General features: G+C 31.7%; 2 protein-coding genes and 1 long non-coding RNA gene across 4 annotated transcripts; all 3 read right to left on the bottom strand.

Annotated features, from left to right (window-relative positions):
* Nucleotides 1-1475, bottom strand: LOC107944642 (uncharacterized). Its single transcript, XR_001696285.2, has 4 exons — nt 1141-1475; nt 734-864; nt 513-630; nt 1-430 (listed from the first exon to the last, which is right to left on the bottom strand). It is a non-coding gene; the product is annotated as an uncharacterized lncRNA (long non-coding RNA).
* A 2411-nt stretch (nt 1476-3886) lies between these two features.
* LOC107944641 (F-box protein CPR1) lies at nt 3887-6446 on the bottom strand. 2 transcript variants are annotated; one of them, XM_041114313.1, is made up of 3 exons: nt 6060-6446; nt 4252-5449; nt 3887-4054 (listed from the first exon to the last, which is right to left on the bottom strand). In XM_041114313.1, the coding sequence occupies exons 2-3, from the start codon at nt 5393-5395 to the stop codon at nt 4041-4043; spliced, it is 1158 nt and encodes a 385-aa protein (XP_040970247.1). In that variant the 5' UTR covers nt 5396-5449; nt 6060-6446; the 3' UTR covers nt 3887-4040. The 2 variants fall into 2 exon arrangements, with proteins under 2 accessions (XP_040970247.1, XP_040970248.1); XM_041114314.1 differs by having other exon boundaries at nt 6187-6446.
* Nucleotides 6447-18373: 11927 nt separating this feature from the next.
* LOC107897378 (pentatricopeptide repeat-containing protein At2g03380, mitochondrial) lies at nt 18374-20755 on the bottom strand. Its single transcript, XM_016822820.2, has one exon. The coding sequence runs from the start codon at nt 20753-20755 to the stop codon at nt 18374-18376; it is 2382 nt and encodes a 793-aa protein (XP_016678309.2).
* Nucleotides 20756-23081: the final 2326 nt, after the last annotated feature.

Genomic DNA, 23081 nt, shown 5'->3' with positions numbered 1-23081 from the left:
TTAGAGTTAGTATTGGATCTTATTGATAATGTGAATAGGAAATGAAGGGCAGAGCTGATTAGAAATACCTTTCACCCGGATGTTGCTCGCATAATTTTACAAATCCCATTATCGGAATCAGATCTCGAGGACTTTCAAGTCTGGAGGGGCAAACCGACTAGTGAATATTTAGTTCGTAGTGCCTACAAACTATTACAAAATGCTAATCTAGATCCTAGTAATTATCTATTACAAACCAAAATTAAGGAATTTTTTGGAAAGCTATGGAACCTACAGCTACCATCTAAGATTACAATCATAATCTGGCGCATCTCCTAGAATTACATTCCTATTTTGGGCAATCTCAGATATAGAAGATTAGTGACAAATTCTAGTTGTCCTTGTTGTGGTTATGGGGAAGAAGATTGTCATCACATCTTCAGGCAATGTCCTATAAGCACCGAAGTCTGGCAGTTATTAAATCTATCTTGGATCACAAATATCACGCATCAAAATTTTTGGGAATAGCTTACCGAAATTTTCAAACAAGGAACAAACGAACAGTGCAGATACTTTTGTTATGCCTTACGGTTACTTTGGCATTCAAGAAACCAGCTTTTGCATGAAAGGGTACGTTCAATAGGCAAAGACCTTGCACAAAAAGTCCAGAACCACATGGCAGAATATGAAGGGATTAAAGCAAAGAAGATTTTATCAAACATGGTGCATAATCAAAGAACTGTGGAGGACTTACCAATTATGAAAATCCAGTTTGATGCTGCATTCGATAATAGAGATTTCAGATCGGCATCAGGGCTAGTGGTCTGGGGCACGATAAACAAGTATTTGGCCTCGAAATCGATTCTTCATAACAATATTGCATCTCTGTTCGCAGCAAAAGCATATCCAGGGTTGGAAGCAGTTAAGTTAGGAATCGAAATGAGTTTTCAAGAAATACAAATATTAGGTGACTCACTAACAGTAATCAAGAAATGTCAGTCAACAGCAACCGATTATTCAGTTATTGGAGCGATTATCAGAGACATCCAAAGTAAAAAATCATGTTTCCAGAAGATCGAGTTCAAGCATATCCAGAAAATGAAGAATACGAGAGCCCATAATATCGCGAAGAAAGCATTAAAGAGAAGCGAGAGGGCATACTTGGAGAATGAAGAGACGATTCGTCACAATGTTGGTGCAGCAGAGCAATGGGCAAGGAATCCAAACTAAGAAGACAGAGTCTTAAAGCAGATAGCAAAGAAAGATACTTTTGGGCAGTGTTATCGTCAGACGGATGGAACAGATGGGACAGATGAAATGAAACGACGAGAAGGATTAATGGTTTCCAGCCGTTGGAAGATTGAATAAGGGTAGATTAAGTTTCCTTTTTTTCAAGGTGTATTTATTTTCTGACGATTCATTATTTTTCTGGTTCTTTTATTATTTCTTTATGTTTTGATGGTCTCCATTTTAGACTGTGGAAGCCCGGTTTGATATTTTGGGCTTGTCTTAGCTGGCCTGAAACCTTTGTTTTTTTAGTTTATAAATACCTAATCAATCCTTGATAAAAAAAAATAATGTCGTGCATTAAAATTCAAAAGAAGCCCTATTATTAGGGATGCTTTTGTAAAAAGGAAAATGGAAGTTGTTGGAACATTGTTCTTAACTAATAAAAAGAGGCCTCAATTGCACCATTGCCTTTTTGGTTTTGTTATATTCTCGCCACGGCACACCTCGCTAAAATCACGTTTGGGCTAAATTAGCCATGTGAAAAGGAAAATATTGGCTAAATAGGTTGGTTTTGAAGAAAGAGAGAGTTGGATGTGTTTTTTCTTTAAATTTTATTTTTTTTACTTTTTTTTAATATAATTAATATCTTTGGTTAGACGGTTAAATGTTAGTTGTTTTGTCATTAAATTATGGGTTCAATTTCTCTTCCACTCACATTTGTATTTTTTCTTACTTTTTATTATTTTTAATTAATATTTTTAACATATCAGCTTCTTTGGTTAAATAATAATGATTTTATCTTTGAGTTCCAGGTTCAATTCTTCCTCTTCTAAACACATTGGTAATTTTTTCATGTTGTTTGAAGTTTTTTTTATTTATTTTTAATTAATAAATAATTTATTATTTAGTTTTATGAATAAAAGAGATATTAATTAAAAATAAACAGATTAAATATAATATATTAATTAATTAATAATAATAACTTGAAAAAAATATGAAATAAAAATTACAAATATGTTCAGAAGAGGAGGAATTGAACCTAAGACTCAAGGATAAAATCATTATTAACCAAATGAATTGATATGTTAAAAAAAAACTTAAAACTATGTGAAATAAAAAAATACAAATGTGAGTAGGAGAAAAATTGAACCCAAGACTCAAAGAGTAAACTTCTAATATTTAAATTAAAAAAAAAGTCAAAAATGCGATTTAAAAGGAAAGTGCCCATCTATATAGAAAGCACATCTAGTTGGACGGCTTTCCCACACTCTCTCCAAAATTGGTTTATTTCTCTATATTTAAAAAAAAGGCCTATTTGGACAATAAACTTTTTTTTAAGGTATATATGATTAATTTAGTCCCATGTTTGAATTCTAGATTTATATTATTCTAGTTTATATTCCAACGTGCGTCAGTGTTGTATATATTTATTTCGGTATTGATTTATGTATTAATTCAAGGAAAAAAAATATGTTTATATTATGTATCATTTTATCTCATATTTTTCATAATTTGTGGCACTAATTCAATCTATAAAAAGAACACATGTTCATATTGTTTTCTATTTTGTATCTTCAAAATACTATAAATTTAAATAGATTTTTACATGTTAATAATTCATTTTTATGTAGATTTTAATATGTTTGATATCTATGTCGTGTAGATATAATTTCTCATGACAACATGATCATATGTTTTAATTATTTTACGTTTTTTTATTATATCTTAACTTATTTCATATTTCCTATAATTTTTCTAATTTTAATTTTAATTTCATTATTTAAAATTTGCATCATTGCACTTATTATAAATTATTATAAATATTATATTAAAAAAGTTTAATTTATTTTTTCAAACAAGACAGTTGATTTTTATTGTAAGATATTTCAAATAGTATGAAAGCTTCATTCATTTGTAAATTGAAGAATTTGTTCGTTCTAAAATAATGTAAACCTTTTAAGAATAAATAATTGAACTTTAGAATAGAGAGGAGATTCGAGTATTGCTCGCCTCTTTAATACTCGTTCAGTCCGAAAACGTTCTAGGAGTATATCGATCAGATTCTTTCTTTGGTCGACTTACGTGTCAGCCGACATGGTTGCAACCGTTGCATTTGGCATTCTTGCCAGGAACATTGATGGAGGTTGCAGAGCAATTGCAATCCATTGAAACTCAAAGAAATGGGAGATGATAAACAAAGTGTGGGTGGAGTTACTTACATATGCAGCAGTTCATTGTGGAGCATGGGCAACAACTTAGGAGAGGTGGGGAGTTATTAACTCGTGTTTGCCTTCTGATGGCAGGAAAGGAATACTTCCAAATTCGTGTATAAAACTATGATTACACGCTATTATTATCCTTTTTTAATGTGAGAATACCAAATCAGAGTTTATCTTCCTGATTTGTCATTCTCATTGTTGGAAAGAGATAAGGATGACTTACTGATTGTTAAAAACTTGAGGAGAAGGAGATTAATACTGGTTAATTGCCCTACCAAAAGAATTCGACAGATCTGGCCTCCTTACATCTCTAGTACAGAAACTTGTAATTAAATTCCCTGTGCTTGCTATCCTTCGTTCCTGTATTTTGTTTTCTGATCCTATACACATTGATTTCATAACTAAATTCTTCTGCCGGAAATAGATTACCATTACCATTCATCTGATTCACCTTTAAAAGAAAAAAGAACAAAGATTCTTATAAACCCAAAATTTAGCATGCCATTGCACTGTACATTTATGATCATTTCTGTACATTGATGGCATTGTTTCCTTTCTCTTATCCATGGATCCATATCCTGCAACACGATCTTTGTTTGGTCCTCCAAACCTTCACCAACCAAAATCTAAGACAAAAAACGAGGATTAGGAAGACAATGGACAGAACTTAATGTACTTTCAACAAAATTAATGCAAGTATTTCGGGCTATATATTGCTCCAACTTTTCGTTTAGATTTCAAGATAATATGAACATTAGCAGAAATTTGCGTATATGTTTATGAGTACAAGAAGAGTGTTCAGAAAAACAAAAAGAAAATATACCTGTATTATCTCTTTGATCAAGCATTTGATTTCCTCCTTTGACTGAAACAAGGCTATTAACGTATGCAAGAGTTGAAAATGACTTTGGAATCCCATAAATCTGAAGATCCTTGACTTCTTTGTTCCTAAGGTTATAAGACATCATTTGTCCATGGGATCCCTCCATGAGAATCTCATCATTTTTCCGAAATACCAAAGGTCTCTCCACTCTTGTAAGGGGTCCGATCGTTAATACGTTTGTCCAAGATTCCTTCACTCCATATTCCTTCATCACAAATATATCGAACGATTTTTCGATCCCTCTTTCCGGGTAGATTACCAGAGCAATGCAATCGTTCCACACTAAAAGACTACTGCAAATTGAATGATCATGCTTGGAGATGAAACTCGGCATTGGTATTACTTGGAACTCCTCGTTTCCCATGTTGAATGAAAGGATGACTTCATTTCCGTTATCATCCATGGCATACCAATGGAATGCTCCATTAAAGTACGTCTCGAAACACGGGGAATATCGGACATGTGCAGGGACAGTAACGTTGATTTCTTTCCAAGAATCCGTTCCCATGGAGTATACTTCAACCCTGGAAAAATGGGGTAAGTTACTCCCTCTTAGCTCCTCCGAATACGAAACAATCCTAACAACCTTGAAGCAATGGCTCTTAGCATCATAACCGAACCCCAACCCGGTGGTTTGAGATATCAAGCTTCGGATCGAGTGATAACAAGGGAGACGGGACTCAGGGAGCAACATGGACTCCCTAGTTGCAGGGTTACAAAGAAGTATGTAATCTCTGTAGTTTGATAAGCAAATAATGCCATCACAATGACCTAAAAGCTGTAAACATGGCTCCTTCCTATACAAGGACAAATCGACATCTAAATTTACGAAAGAAAACCCATTCCCGCAGACCAATGACAACAAGTTCTCTTTCTGTCCTAAACATGTGACGAGGCAGCGCTTGAGAAGGACGCATACATTGTTATTATAGTTGTAGTTGAGGTGAAGTTGGATGAATTTAGGATTGGTAATGATGGAATGCCAATATTTGCAAACATACTTGCATCGCATCAAAGATTCGGCCGGCAACCGTAAGAGAATTTTGAGGAACAATTCCCTCGGTAGATCACCGATGACCTCCATAATCGCCTCTTATTCTCCTCCTGTCTTGCAGCCAATAACTAGAGAAGCTGAACCCTGCATATGAACATAATCATCAAAAACCGACCTATGAACCTTGTATAATTCTATTCGAATTAATCCACTTGTTTGTCGCCTCCAATCAAAGTTTTATATGCATCAACGGTGAATCCCTCTTATAAATTGTCTATGATGAATTGATGATAAAGTGGTATCCTATCATAATACGTTAGTTTACAAATATTTTAGTAACATGGAACATATATATATATTAACTAAACATGAAGGGTTTAGATTTTGCAAATTCCTAAGTTTCAATTGGTGAGTAAAAGCTAAGATAAGACCCTGAAGGATTAATTTATTGAAAAGATAAAAAGGGAAATTCTGATCTTATCAAATTCGGTCACTTCTAATGCTGCACAGCCTAGCAAACCAATAAAACTAAGCCACTTGATTTACTCCCTCCAAATCATTTGCATATCTTTTGTCCTATTCTATGATTTAGAAGCTTCTAAATGGTGACACGTTTACCGTATCATCATCATCATATCATCATCATCATATTTCCTCAATTTTCCAAACACAGAATATATATCCTACTTTTGTTGCAAATTCACTAAAGCACCCTTGGCATGATCTTTAATTTTCAAAAACTACCCTTTCTTACCAAGTGGATGATAGCAAATTTTCCCATCACACCATAACGAAGAAACTTTGTGTCTGTTCTAGCAATGATTCGAACAACACCCTTCCAAGCATACATGAATATTAATGAAAAAGTGTGGATAAGATACCTCAAAATCGGCTCCAACAGCAACCAAATAGTGAGGCTTTTTTTCATCCAGAAAAGTTGGTGCCAAAGAAAAGAAGATATGGAGAAGAGAGCGGTGGAGAAGGAAAAGGAGATGGGGAATTGAGATGTAGAGGCATGGTGTTGTTTTGTGGCATTTGAGTTGTATGTTTGTGTTTGTCAGCACATCATTTTCAATATATATATATATTCATGAAATGGTAAACAAACACATCATTATCTTTGAAAAGGAAAGCTTTATTCCATGCACTTCTACTATCTCTTAGATTCTTTTAACTAATATTAATGTGATACTCTTTTGAATTATAAATAATGACAACGAAAACACTTAATCAATCCTTAGTGATTAAGGTGATGCTAATCAAACAAACTACACCATTTTGATTATATTAAATTTGTTTTTTTTATGTAAATACAATCCTATGATTATAAAAAAAATGTAATAAATTAATACATGGCATAAAAATAATATGAAAAATAATTAAAATACATAAAAAATTAAATCAACATAAATGCTTCAAAATTGAAGGGTTGTGAAGAATTGTGATAAATATGATAAATTATGTATTACTATAAATTAAATAAATATTCAAAAATAGTTGTATTTTTTTGTATATGTATATAATTAATTTTATGTTTTTAAAACTTGTAAACAGTATAATAATTAAATATTATTTTTGTGAATTAATTTATAATTTTATGTATTTAAGTAATAAATAAATAAATTCTGAGAGAGACTGGGTTCAATGCACCCATTTTCTTAGATTGATAAGCATATTAGGAAGGCAAGGGTTGATAAGTACAAAATTATTGGCTTTGCAGTTTGGTATTAGAAGTGAAGGTGCATGAGATTTGTTTGTTTTAATACAGAGGAGGAACCATTGGTAGAAGAATTAAAGAATTTGTCTAAGTTTTACATATACATTGAATGGCGTCAACTATTATATCACCCAAACAACTCTCTCTTTCCTTTGTCCTCTAACCATGTTAAAAGGTGCAATGAGAGCATGCCATTGAAGCTCGAAGGGATAACATTGGCATCGTGGGAGCAGTTCTCAGTGAAGATGATTATGAAGGTGGTATTGGGTATTTAGTTTAGTTGCTGAGTTGAGGGGTTTCGTTGCAGGGTGTCCATAGTTATTAGGATTCGAGTTTGGGATTAGATAAGGTTTAGATGGTATTGGGTATAAGGTTTAAAAATTAAGTCACACGGACTTTCCGATCATGTCCCCCGGCAAATTTTTAAAAACTTTCATATGTGGGCTATATTATTAGGCATATTAGCTATGTGATTTGCAACGTAGTTAGCTTTAAGAAAAACACGAGAGATCAGAATTTATCATTCTGATTGCAACGTTCTTTAATGCTTTTAAACAACCTTGGGTTTCAATATTATTGTTGGGGCAAACTACAAAATTCATCATTTATATTTTAGTATATTTATATTTTGTCACTAAACTTTAAGAAAGTACTATTAAATTCATTAATGATATCGATTTATTACGTTATGGTCACTCAACTATCAACTCTCATTAATGTTGCAATAGCAAGTTGATGTAACATCAAATGTTGTTATTCTCATTATCAATTTTAGGTCAATTTGTTAATCCCTGTACTTTTTTTTCTTTTGAGTGAATTTTTTTTCTTTTATTAGCTTTAACTCTCCCTTTTCTTTTCCTTTTATCTTTTATTTCTTTAGTTATCTTATTCTTCTTCTCCTTTTCATTCTCTCTTCTTCTTTTCATAACCCTAACCACCTCTTACACTAATGTTATCTCTAGTGGTCTACTTCATTCAAAACGAAACTGTGGACTTTAAGCATCATTCTTCTACTTTTTTTTAGATCATTGTTTGACAATCCAAACCACAAAAAGGTAAAAAAAATACTAGTAGTCACCCAACTATTGGTAAGCTTTTTTTGTCACCCAATTATTAAAAGTTACAAAATGGTCACTCAACTATTCGGTTTTGTCTTTTTGTTCACCAGCCGCAAAATGGCTAATGGAAAGGTGATGTGGTAGCTAAATTTGACATAATAGCATTTTTAACCCTCAAAATTTCTACATTGTGTCAATTTAGTCTTGATTCTAAACAATTTAACCTTCAATATTTACACAACGTGTAATTTGGTCTTTCTTGGAGTTTTGCATTTCTTTGTGACCCTTCACCTAAAAAGCCAAAAAAATAATTTTTTAGCTAAATTTGATAAAAATGTATCAAAAATGGAAACACCCTATTTTTAAACCCTATTTTTATAGATAGGTGAGATCAAGAGAAGATTCTATTAAGTATTATTGTGACCCTTTCACCGAAAAAGTAAAAAAAAATCAGCTAAATTTGATTGAAAATATATCAAAAATGGAAATACCTTATTTTTTAAACCATATTTTTATAAATAGGTGAGACCAAGAGGTGATCCTATTGAGCATTAATTTGTTTATCCCGAGTTAATTTGGTGAGGTCGAAAGATAAACCAGACTAAATTGTCTAATTTGGTAAAATGGTGACCAAGAGATAAAATTGAGCTAGTTAGAAGTTTAGGCCTTTTAGATCCCTAATCTGAAAACTAATCAACAACATGGAAGTCAACTGATCACTTGTGTTTCTTGATTTGTTAATTGTGTAATTTTGTTTATTTTACAATTTGGCTATCATTAGTGTTAGGTAGGTGATTAGTCTAATTTACCCTTGACTATGCATTTTCGTAATATGTTACTTAGCAAGTAGTCAGCTAGACTACCTACTTGCATGCTTGACGCTTAGGAATCACTTTGTCCCTAAACTTTTTTGGGTTTGATCCTTGGAATATTTGAGTGTTCCATTGTAAAACTAAAAATATTACAATTCGACCTATCACACTTACAGTATACTCCCATATTATAATTTTTTTGTATTGATTATTAGCCCTGATACATACAGACACCAAGGCGCAGCCACTAATGTAGTTGGCAGCCTAATGTAAATGGTGTGTATTCGGCAAGACATTTCACAAGCAGTTGGAGTTGTGAACAGGTAGATGTATAATCTTGGTAAAGGCGTTGGCAAGCTATGAAATAGATTCTGCATTATCTTCTGAAAACCGTAGATGTTGGTTTAATCTTTGAACAAGTTAAAATGTTTGGTCAATGTTTAATCGAATACGTCGGTTTTGATTATGCTGGTGATTTGGATAAATATCGATCTACTATTGGGTATCTATTTACTATTGCTAAAGCCCAGTAAGTTAGAAGTCTACATTATAGTCCATAGTAGCTTTATTAATGATAGAGGCAGAGTATATGACAGTTTCAAAATTTGTTAAAGAGGTTGTTTAGGTTGATGAAAGACTTGGGTGTTGTTTAATATCACATTAGCCTTTATTATGACAGTCAAAGCACTATTCATTTAGCGAAAAACCAAGTTTACCATTCAAGAAACAAACACATCTGCGTGAAGTATCACTTTGTGCGAGAAATCTTTGAATAAGGAAAGATTCTACTTTAAAAGATTGTAATAGCTAAAAATCCTATAGATATGATGACCAATGTGGTAAAAGCAATAAAGTTCAATCATTGTTTAAACTTGATAACATCCTACAAGTTTAAATACCTTTGAGTGTACGGTGCTTGAAAGCACATTTTGAGGTATAATTGAAGGTGACTTCACGAAGTTGAGGAGTGGAAGATACTGGAAGTTGAGTGGGATTGACAAACTCACCAAAAGTGGAGATTTGTTAATGCTGGCTTGTTTTTATCCTACATAAACATGGGACAAAAGGTTGCCACCTCAACCTTGCTATAAAAGAAGGTTTGAAACGTTCACTTAAGTATCCCAATTTTGATCTACCACTTTATTGTATACAATTAGTATACTTTGGGAAATCTTTTGAATTAAGGGTTTCATTAGTTTATAATTTTCTTTTGGTATTAGTGCAGTTATTATCTGATATTGGTGCCTAAGGTATAGGCAATGTGGTAAACCTTGTAAATTCGATGTGTCCTCTAGTCGCATTTTAATATTCAATAGTATTTGCTTTCGATATTCTCAAATTATTTTGGTGTTCGATGATTAAGCTACATTCATGTGTGATATTACTCGATGTCGCCAACATCTTATTCTTCTTCTTCTTTAACCAAGCCGTGTGTCATCTCTCACCACCGCTCCTTGCCAATGTTATCTCTTGTCACCGCTCCTCATTAGTCGACCTTCATTTGGTTTGATTTTTCACCCAATCATTCCTAAGCAAAATAATCTAACCCATTTTTTGCAATCTTCCTCCATCAACCATGTAACGCTCCTAACCCGTATCTGTCGCTAGAATAGGATTTCAGAGCATTACCAAGTAATCGTAATCTAATCATTCATTTCAAACATTTCAAAAATCATAAAATGATTCATCATTATCATGCATAGAGTCCCTTATTAAGCCTTTGAAAGTTTGAAAACAATTTAGAAACGATTTGAGACTAAATCAGGAACATTTAAAAATTTTAGAAAAAAGTTAGATAATTTTTTACTGCAGGGTTCACACGGCCGTGTGGACAGGCCGTGTAACTTACACGGCCAAGTCACACGTTCGTATGTCTAGCTACACGGCCAAGTCACACGTTCGTATGTCTAGCTATGTGGGCATTCAAAGTAAGGACACACAGTTGTGTCCCAAACCCGTGTCTGTGCCTATGTAACTCTCTGACTTAGGTCACACGGCCAAGCCACAAGCCCATGTGCCAAGCCATGTACCCTTTGAAATGGCCTCGCACACCGGTGTGCTATCCGTGTGTCTCACACGGCCAAGTCACGTGCCCTTGTGTCTGGCCATGTGGACCTAAAATGTGCCTTTACCAACAAATTTGTCAGTTCTTACATGCTTGGACATTAAACAACTCAAAAACCATTCGTTTAATCTGTCCAAAACACGATCAAAACATTCAAAACATGCTAAAATAATCATCCTAGGTGCCTAACCAATGTACCCCCATTAGTACGACATTTATATCATCAAAACATCAACCAAATTAAAATTATAAACATGTCAAAGTTCATCAATTTGGCCTAACTCAAAGCTACCTAAAATATTAACTTAAATTCACATGCACATATCTGATTTTGTTCAATTTACCATGCCATAATATGGCTTCAAACACAAACACATGTTTATATGTATATACCAAACCAACATTACATTTATAATCCATCCACAAAATAACTATCATTTAGATGTCCTAGCTACATGCCGACACAAAAGATAAACATCACCACATTTGAGTTCGGGGTCGTTGTTGGATGCTGAATCGGCGATCAAAAGTGAAATACCTAATCTGCGCACGGAAAAATAAAACCATACGCTAAGTAAAACTCAGTGGTATTTCTATAATCTGAATATTTAAAAACGAGATAATATAATATGCACAATTGAATTTTAATCACATATTAATGTCTAGTATCATGACTATCATATGTTATCATATTTCATTCGTTAAACAATGTCCCAATTCACACATTTGCTATATAAATAGCTATTCACATATCAAATCATATTTATTTGTACAATGACATTAGCCATTCAATATTCAACTCATGAATATATCATTTCATACTATACTCAGTTCTCATCACTTTCTATATAATAGCTTTTTACAATTTGATCCACATATCATTTAAAAAATGCCATTAACCATTACATATCCACTTCATGAGTATATAACTGATGTATCTCATTTTCATGTTTTAAATCACTATCCCAATTTCAATTCACGTACAACATCATCCAATATCAATCATAGTATTGTTTTATTTAATTACTCCTATTAACACGACTCAGACTCGAACGGATACGCAGATCCAACCAACACACCAATTTGGCACCCAGTGCCTCATCAGATAAATCCGAAGTAATAACTGCGTCCAATGTTATATAAATTTGACACCCAGTGTCTCATCGGTTAGACCGAAGTAAATTGGCACCCAATGCCTCATCGACTCGAAGTCGAAGAAATCCCTGAACTTTTCCTATCCTATGGCATGCCATCTATATCCGACTCAGCCCGATACAGTTAATAGGGTTTAATTTCATATTTCAAAAACAACCAATATCCAATATAAATTTTTCATATAATCACATATACACATGAATATTCATTTCAATTCAAATAATCAATACATTCATAATATATATATACCAATTCAATCCATTTCGATCAACTTTAATTCAATTCAATATCAAAATGCGAAATATTCACCTCAACCACTTACCATATGCATTAAATCAAAATATAATAATTAGTAACTAGGTTCGGATTATAGAAATACAAACCGTGAATTTCGAACTGTTCGACGTCGATTTTATCTTTCCTCTTTTTAGTCGAGGATTCCGGTACAACTTTAGCTACAGAATTAAAACAATTAAAATTCATCAATACAATAAATTTTCAATTTCATATTGATTATTGAATATTTCAATTTTTACTCAATATTTGCCTCAATTTCAATTTAGTCCCTAAACCAAGACTAATTTTTATTCTTCATATTTAATCTTATATTTTTATACTAATTTCACTCTAAACTAAATTTAACTCCCTATTTTCACTTAAACCCCTAAATTTTAAAATTTTCACAATTTAGTCCCTAATACTCAAATTTTACAATTTGTTATACAATTTAATCCTTTTCTATTTCTAACATAAAAATCTATCAATTTAATCCCTAAAACTAAAATTATTCAATATTGACAACACTTAAAACTTAATAATTGCTAAACTTTCAACATGGGTCAGGTTACCCTAGATACTAAGATTCCAAAAACATAAAATTACAAAAAAATAGATTAAATTGACTAACCAATTGAACTTTGAACTTTAGAATTCCCTAAAGTCGTGCGTGACTTTCTTTTCTTCTTTCTTTTTGTTTCTTTCTTTTCTTTCTAATTTTAATGGCTTTATCATTCTTTATTTATTTTTTATTTGTTTTATTATACATTAATTAATTATTATATAATATATATACATTTACTTAATTATTAAGTTTCTTAATATTATAATATATTTTAACTTTAACTATTATAACATATAAAATAAATTTACACATATAAGTCATTAATACCGTCCATTTAATGGAATTAGGTATAATTGCTTCTTTAGTTCCTTTAATTATTCTTTAATCTATAATTTAACTTTCACCCTATACACAATTTAGTTCTTATACCTAATTACTTTTAATTCAAGTAAATTCACTTAACCGAAACCTAATTAACTACACAACTAGCTTTGTAAATATTTATTAAAAATATTTACAAGTTCGATTTACGGAAACAGAGTCCCAAAAATGTACTTTTTGACACCCTTAACTATCGAGTCGTTACAAACCAACAACCATCTCATTCACCACCGCCCTCATTGTTATCTACGACTACCATACAATTTCCCATTCACCCCTCTTCTCTACTAACGCCACTCACTATCTCACAAGCCTCATCTCAATAACCCTCGCAACCACCACAACACCTACACAATTCCCCAACCTAAAGCCATATCTCATCAAGCCTCAACCTTATAATAACCCCTAATAAATTATTGTAAAATCTCCAATAACCATCTGTCATCAATTCCTTTCCTCATTCACCATATCCCAAAAAGCCCAATACTCGACCCAAAAGCCAAAACAAAAAACAATAATAAAATAGAAAGAAAAAAAAAGAAGAAAGCAAAGTTTAACGGCTACCACAAGTTTGGCACCCTTTCGGAAGTTTCACAGTGAACCCAACGGTGGAATGGTAGTCGTTGATTAGGAGAATAACATTGTTTGAAACAAGAACATTTTGATAGCCAGATTAGATAGGTTCAAGGTTAGTTTGGCAATTCCTAGCCATTTTCAAGAGCATTTAAACTAGTAAAATGGTAGAGGAGGACAAGAAGAGCATTTTGGTGGTTTCCTATCACTGATTCAACGTTAGAGTAAGAAGGTGAAGGCAACTCTCAAGAGGCGTGTAACACCCCTATGCCCGTAACAGTCGCCAGAGTAGGGTCACGAGGCATTATAAAAACAACTCAACTTTAGAACATTTCACATACATATAAATCAGAAATTGGAATTATAAATTTAATTAATTCAGTCCTACTATAATCGAATATTCATATCTAACAACCAAAATCCAATAAGCCATATATTAGAGTATGCGCATATATATAAATATATAAAGTCAAGATCTCATAGAATAGCATCATGCAAATATAAATTTTACTATTCATTTGGTATAAACCTTACCCTTAGCCGAATCCAATTGAGCATAAGATTCATTCATTCACAATAAGTGCTTCAACTAATAAAACATTTGTAAGTCTTATTATTATAGAACTTAATTAATCGAGCTTACCAAGTATAAAATCATTTCACATTTAAACTTAAAAACCAACATTCAAACCATTATACTAACCTTAAGGAAGCACTTTCAATTTCTATTATGATTTACTAAACATACAAATGTACTTTGCTTATATAAATATAACATATCATCCATATCATAAATACGCATGTTAGTTAACAAGATTTTAACATTCTAAGATCACAAAACTAGATCATGTGCCATTTTTGCATGGCTCATCAAAATGATAATTACATCATTTAAAATACAAAACTCATCTTTGTCTATCCTATACATGCCACATTTTTAAACCTAAAGCTTCTTTAAAGATACCAAAATGATGACGATAAGTGTGATGACTTCAGTGATAGTCCCGAGCTCACAACGGATCCAGAATCTAAATAAAGATGAACAAACAATTCCAATGAGATAATACTCAGTAAGTCATAAGAAATTTAATAAATAAATCACAACAGAACTCCATTTAAGTCTAATTTGTCTACCTTATTCATTCATGATACCGTATAACCACATACTCTTATTTCTTCTTCCAAGACATTATACAATAACCTTTAGAAATAGACACATACATATAAATTCCATACACATTTCATTTTTTTATCTTTGTTCTCGTAAAAGCTTAATTACCTATGATGGTAATCAGTGTTCTATTTCACACCCTACCATGATCATATTCCCTTAATCATTTCGCACACATAGTGCCCCACAACCGATCTCGCACACATAGTGCTCGGTTAATAAATTCGCACACATAGTGCATATATTCATTCGCACACATAGTGCTAGCTTTTCCATACGCACACATAGTGCTGCCCCATTCGCACACATAGTGCCCTTTTCATTCATGCATATACGTACACATAGTACAACAAAAAAAAATAGCACATTAATTCAATGCCATCGGCTCAATAATACATTATCTATTTGACATTTCTCCACATATAGAATTTACATTTCATGAGTTATGTGTACTCTAGGCATACATAGTAATCTAAGTCTTAATTGCTTAGAACTTACCTTATTGTCGAACAAACAGCTCTGATCGACTACTCAACAACCTTCGCTTTCCCCTTATCCGAACTTGGCTCTATTTGATCTTGAGCTTAATTAAACAAATAAACTAATTCAATCATCTTATCAATTCATCATAACCCAAATTCTATTAATTTCAAACACATATATCATACGGCACTTTCATCATTGATGAATTAAACACATAACATGACTAACTGCACATAGTTCTTAAATTCCACCAGGTTGTCATAACATTTTCATATTAACATCATACCAACCTAAATTGGACATTCATTTAATTATAGTCAAGCAAATTCAATTTATCTTCCCATTATCACATACACGGCAACTCAATTCCTTTCATGTCAAATGCATTTAACTAAACCATGTCTTAATATCAAGTGCATTCGGCAATGACACAAACCAACTTACCTCAACATTCTATCTCTCATACCTTAACTGAATACTCCCTAGAGTATTTCAATCCTCCCAATTCAATCCAAGAGCTTAAAATTTACCTAATTGAGTTTGTCCATGTCTATCTTATTTTTCAACTAAAACAATAATTAAATTCATCTCAAATCCTCCATGACCAAATGTATATATATATAACTCAATAAACAACAAATTATTAACCTCCCAATTCAAGTCCACATTCGGCATCCATAAAAAAAAACACTTACTAACAATTAAATTATTAATTTCCAAAATTAAGCATAATTTCACCTTACTCGATAATAGCCGATTGAGATTTTTGTCCATATTAACCATTCATAGAAATTTTTACTTAGTTCATACTCACCTATAACCATTTCTAATCACATAACTTCAAAACATCAACAATTTAACATATAGGAAATATAACCGAATGCTTCATGCATCACAAATTCAAAAATTAGCACATGGGTCATGCTAAGAGCTTCAAAACCAACTCAATTCCACAAAAATCCAAAAGAATCACATGAAATCATACCTTAATCTATACATTCACCATAGTCGAATGCCTTAGCTTCATTTTCTTTTCTTTTCTTTATGGTTTCGGCAAAAATGGAAGAAAGGATGGGTGGAACTTTGTTTTTATCACCATTTTCTATTATAAATTCATTATTTCACAATATAAAACCATTATAATATAATGCTTATTTCTTTATTTAACATATAATTTCCACCAACTAAAATAAAGATATGAAAACACATGATTGCATGCATGTGTTGACCGGTCATTTACATTCAAAATGGTCCATTTGACATGCAAGTCCCCCATAATATTAAACCATATAATATTTGGCCACTGCACATTTGTCTATCACATTTTCAAGGTTTCTCAAACAAGTCCTTTTTAACTAATTCCACATCCAAATGACAGAAATCAAAACACGATATTTTCACACATGAAATTTCACATATAATAAACATAAAATATAACATTCAATTATTTTCGCGACTCGGTTTTGTGGTCTCGAAACCACTTTCCGACTAGGGTTAAAATAGGACTGTTACAAGGCGGATAGCCAGTGGTTGTGTGGCAAATTTAACTTGCCACATCACCTTTCCATCAATGTTGTTAACGGATGATAATATTAGTGATTAAAACTTAACATTTTATTTCATAATTGAGTAATAATAAAAAAATCTAACTAAAGTTGAGCCATAAAAAAATTATCTATAAGTAATTTTATTAAAAGAAAAATAATTGTGCACACCTAAGAGCCAACCATGCCAATTATTGGCATGCCTTCCTAGTCCTAATTGAAACAATTTCTATTATAGTGAAACTAGGTCAAGTCTTTCTTTTGCCAAATTACATTGCAAGAAAGTTAAAAATTTTAAAATAATAATTAAAGAATTTTAAAAGTATTAAATTTTGTTTAAAAACTATGTCAAAGTTAGCATGGCGGAATTTTAATTTTTTTTTTTAAAATGGATTACTGTCATAATATTTAAAGCAATAAATCTGATGAAATTATATATTTCGAGGCTCAAAAATTGTTTAATTCACAAAGGGGATCTAGAAGATGCTCAAAATTTTCAATCAACTCAAACTAAAGTCCAAAGTATTCAAGCTTTCTACAAAATAATCTTTTCCACTATTTTTGAAACCTCGAATGCTTAGAGAGTGGACTTTGACCTAAAGAATCGAACATAAGATGAAAACGAATACTTCCTAGAGGGTGGAAGTTAAAATCCTTATATGTATGTATCCAAACTGAAATCCAACCTCTAGATTTAAATTATAAATACTATATGATTGCAATTATAATTCTCACAAATTTAGAATCAAAACTAAAACTAAAAATAAAATAAAATTTATTTTAGTACAAGAAAATTAATCAAATAAAATTTTCATATTTTAATCAGATAAAAATAAAATAAAATAAATAAAATTTTCACAGAGTTTTCCCAACTTTAATTTCGACTATAACAACATATTTTTACAGGAACATATACGAGGGTTGTATTCTTACTTGGAGTACATTAATTAATTAATTTAGAAGGATTCAAGTCCAACTAAGATTATTTGATCCCATGGTCGGCGACTCTCAAGGGGAAATTCCCCTACATGTCGCACCACATTAGCCTTAATGAATATAATGCGCATGAAAATACGTAGGTGATGGCAATATAAATGTGTTGCAGACAACAAAATTCTGATTATCACTCTCATTTGTACACTCATCCCTTTCTTTTTCATACCCTGGAATGGTTAGAAACATTGTCAAAATCATCTCTATCTATCCCTGCTAAACCTAATGTCTTAAGAATGAATCAAACAACAACGGGAATCCAGTCCCAGGGATATTTACATCGTCGAAGCTCTCGGATTTAGTTCTATCTGACTATATCCAGCAGCCTTCTTCAAACCCCTCATCTTTGCCATGTTCCTTGTTCTGGCTGCTTCATCCCATTTTCCACTTTCTGCATATAAATTTGACACTAAATTATATACACTTGGGCTTTCTGGTTCTAAATCTAAAAGCCAGTGCCCAATAACCTCCCCCAGTTCAGTGTTTCCATGGATTCTGCAAGCAGCCAACATGGCAGCCATTGCTGATGCACTTTGTCTAGCTGGAAGTAATTTAAGCAATTCGTATGCTTCTTCGAGACGTCCTGCTCGGCTTAATAAATCTATTATGCATCCGTAATGTGCTTCACAGGGTATTATGCGGTAGTCTTCTCTCATGCAGTTAAATACTCGCAGACCCTCTTCCACCATGCCAGAGTGACTGCAAGCAGTAAGTATCGATGAGAAGGTCATGTCATCAGGTTTGATCATCTCGCTTCGCATTCGGTCAAATAGCCGGAGAACTTCTTTGCAGTTTCCATGCATCCCATATGCTGCAATCATTGTGTTCCATGATGTCACACACCCTCTATTGGTGTGCTCAAATAAATTTCTTGCCATATTTAGATTTCCCAACTTGGCATAAGTAGTTATCAGGGAGTTTATTACTAGTGTTTCATGATCTAGTCGAGTTCGATATGAATGACAGTGAACTTCCTTTGCTAGACTTAGATGTCCAAGCTTCAAGAATGCCTGGAGTAAACTTATCAGAGTGACGGAATCATGGTTGAGTTTTTCTCTTTTCATCATTCGGAACAATAGGATGGCTTCTTCGGGGTTGGCATGGTAGATATAACCCATCATCATTGACGTCCATGAAATCAAGTCCTTATATCGTATCCCATTGAATACTTGCCTTGCATCATAGATACAACCGCATCTAGCATACATGTAGACAATTTGATTGGCAACTTCGGTATTCATACGAAATTCATGTTTCAGAATGTAACCATGAAGACTCCTTCCTCCTCTTACGTTCTTCATCTCTGACAACGCTGAAAGTACATTCAGGATAGAACCTAGGTTTGGTTTAAGACCGGAACCAACCATTTCAATAAAAAGGTCCACGGTTTCGGTAGCAAATCCATTTTGGAGATAACCTGCCATCATGACATTGTATAAAATCACATCTCTTTTCTCCACTACATCGAATAATTTCCTAGCCCGGGTAAAATCATTGCACTTGGAATACATATCAACCAAAGCAGTGGTAGCTATGAGATCAAGCTCGTAATCTATCCGAATAATGCGACCATGAATAGTCTTTCCTTCTTGCAAATACTTCAAATCAGCACAACACAAAATCCCATTGGCTAAGCCAATCAAATCTGGGAAAACATTTTCATGTACCATCTTACAAAAATGTCCCAATGCTTCCAATGGCTGCCCCATATTAAGATACCCAGTTATCATAGCATTCCAAGAAACAATGGTCTTCATCTTCATTCTACCAAAAATGCATGCCGCCATTGTTGGGACCTTGCATTTAACATACATATCCATGAGACTTGTCTCAAATACTTCATCTGAACAACCAATCCCTCTTCTAATAGCATATCCATGGATCGACCTGCCTTCTTCCAGTGCTTCCAACTCGGCTGCTGCCTGCAGCAAACTCACCATTGTCACCCTGTTAGGATCGATCCCCTCCTTCTGCATGAGACAAGCAAATTCAAACGCCTTGTAAGTAATATGACCGCCAACTAGTGCGTAGCCAGTTATCATCGAAGTGTATACAACAACATCTCTTTCAGTTATTTCATCGAACACTTTGGAAGCACCAACCATATCTCCATTCTTTGAATACAAACCTATAAGTGAAGAACCCACAAATCCATCTTTACTTAACCCAAACTTTAAAACATCAAGATGAACTCCTTTTCCAAATCCAAAACTACCCAATTCAGCACAACTCTTCAAAGTAAAAGTAATAGCTGAACAATCTAAACCAATCTTTTTTTGCTTCAATTTCAAATACAGCCTAAGAACTTCACCGTATTGACCACTTCTAAAACATCCAACGAGAACTGAATTCCGAGGAAAGATATTGCTCTTGATAACTCCATCAAATACCCATCTTGATTCAAGTGAGGATCCAAACTTTTGATAGCAAGTTAGAAGCTTTGAGCTTATAAATGTACTTTGACAAATCCCATTAGTGAAAATACAAGCAAGGAGCTTTCTCAAAGTAACAAAATCTTTACAATTCTCCAATAGAGAAGCAAATTTTTCTACTTTATGGCTAGTTGAATGATAAAGGAATAAATATTGAGAATTAAAAGAGGGGATTGGGTTGGTTTTCTGGAGAAGTGAAGGAATTTTAAGTAAAAAAAGAATCATGATTACATGTAGAATAACTGAGAAGCGATTGTCCCTTATTAACGAATGGTTTCGTATCAATAAATTCACATTTTCGAAATTATTTACGGAAATGAATTAGTTTTAAATCGAAAATTCAAAAATATATTGATATAACTAACATGAAAATAAAATTACTTGTAGCATCACTTAGATGGAGCATTTGTAGTGTCTTCGATCAACTTTTTGGGCTTTACTATTTTTAGGTATTTCTTTTAAGAGTTTTATTGATTTTATTGTGAGATATTTTGAGTAATATTGAGATTACAAATATTCAGTTTGAATTTTAGCTAATAATTATATAGGATGAATTGTAGAATAAAAATTATTTTTTAAACGAGATTCCGTAAAGTAAAACTAATAAATCTAAATTACGTTAATAAATATTGTGTTAAATATATTCTTGCTTTGATGTTTACTTTATGTTGCCTAATCTTGAACAACTGTAAACAAAGTTATTTGTTCCAACAATATTTACAAAAGTTTGCACTGAAAAAAAATATAAAAACAAAAATTAGTGAAAAATAAAAATAATGTAAAAGAAAATTACTTAATTAATTATTATCAACTAAAGAAAAAGTATATAAATATATAATAAATTAAGAAAAAAATATTAATAAAAATTTAGAAGGAAAATATAAATAATCTGCATGAGAGGATGAGAAAAAAGATTTTTAAAAAAATGTTTTTAAAGTTTTTTCCTTAACAAATTAAAGTTTTTTTTTTAAATTTTGCTTTATTTATTTTCTTTAATTGTTTTGGTATTGAGCTTTAACTCATGACTTTAATTTAGTCTAAGATTTTAATATAATAATAAATATTAATAGTGCAGTATCTATAATCTATATAAAAGTACGAGTATGTATAAGACTTTTGAATCGAGAAGAATGTCTTTTATTTTTATCATATTATTAAATTTATTAATTATCACTTAATTAATTTAAGTTAATTAATTATTATTTTGAATAATGTTACTTTGTATTAATTACGTAAAATATATTACATGTTAAATATGTTAAACATGTTTTAATTATTATTTAAAATTTTTTATTTTATATTATTTGAATTGTGATAAATTAATATATTTTAATTATATTAATTATTTCAAATAGAAAAATATCATTTTACACTAATTATACTAATAAATAGCATTAGAAATTATTTTTATTTTTAAAATTATAATATAACGAGAATAATGAGAACTAAAATGATATTAGTCATTAAATCAAAATAAATGGTTCTAAACATTAGATTTTGTATTTATCTTAACTCATTAAAATAAAACCAACAATACCTAACATTTCTCTTCTTTTTCTTTTCGCCGTATAATTAAAGTATAGACTGAATTTTTTTGGGTAATCTTTACTTTTAGATTGAATTTCCCTTTTTTTGGAAAAAATCGGAACGGGAAGCAAGATATTAGGGTTATTAAGATTAAATCAATTTGTGTATTAAATATTTGGTTTTCTTGATTAAAAAAATTGATCGACAATTTTATTTTAAAAAAATTAAATTTTTTTCCATAGTTTAATAGAAAGTGAGTACTCGAAATCAACCCATAAAAAAATCTCAATTTTTTTATTAGAATAAAATGGTTATCCAGTTTTTTTAATTTCTTAATAACCCAAATTAATTAATCTTAATAACCCTAATCTATTAATACCTAATACCCAAATTAATTAACCTAAGCTATTAATACCTAATACCCAAACTAATTAATTAATCATAATAACTCTAATCTATTACTTCCCATTCCAATTTCTTAATAACCCAAAATAATTAATGTTAATAACCCTAATCTATAAATACCTAATACCCAACTTAATTAATTAATCTTAACAACTCAATTTATTACTTCCTATTCCAAAAAAATGTAAAAAATTATCCAAGCCTTTTCACCTTAAGACTTCAATTAGGTGAAAAGAAAAAAAGAAAGGAAAGATTGTGTGTTGTTTGTTTTATTCTAATAATGTAAGATAAATACAAAATTTAAGGCTTAGAACCATTTATTTCGAGCTTTTGGACTTTTCAATTCATAGATGTGGATTTCAAACCTATGAATCGGGATATTCTCGAAATTTAAAAAGAAAAAAAAAGGAACGAAGTGACTTGGACAAATTTTTTTTGTCGATAACCTCAGACCAATCAATCAAATATTGATTAATACATAACCGATCGAATACTACTTAAAAACGACTCTTCTGCTTAGAAACAAAATGTTCCAAATGCTCCTAGAAATTCTTGCTCCCATTAGACCATTTGTATCTATATGCATCAGGATCTCGAAATGTTCTAGGACTCTTTCAAA

This window comes from Gossypium hirsutum, chromosome A05, assembly GCF_007990345.1.
Source record: "Gossypium hirsutum isolate 1008001.06 chromosome A05, Gossypium_hirsutum_v2.1, whole genome shotgun sequence".
Classification (NCBI taxonomy): domain Eukaryota; kingdom Viridiplantae; phylum Streptophyta; class Magnoliopsida; order Malvales; family Malvaceae; genus Gossypium; species Gossypium hirsutum.
The sequence above is the reverse complement of the archived record's forward strand: the minus strand, read 5'-3'. Positions and strand labels throughout refer to the sequence as shown.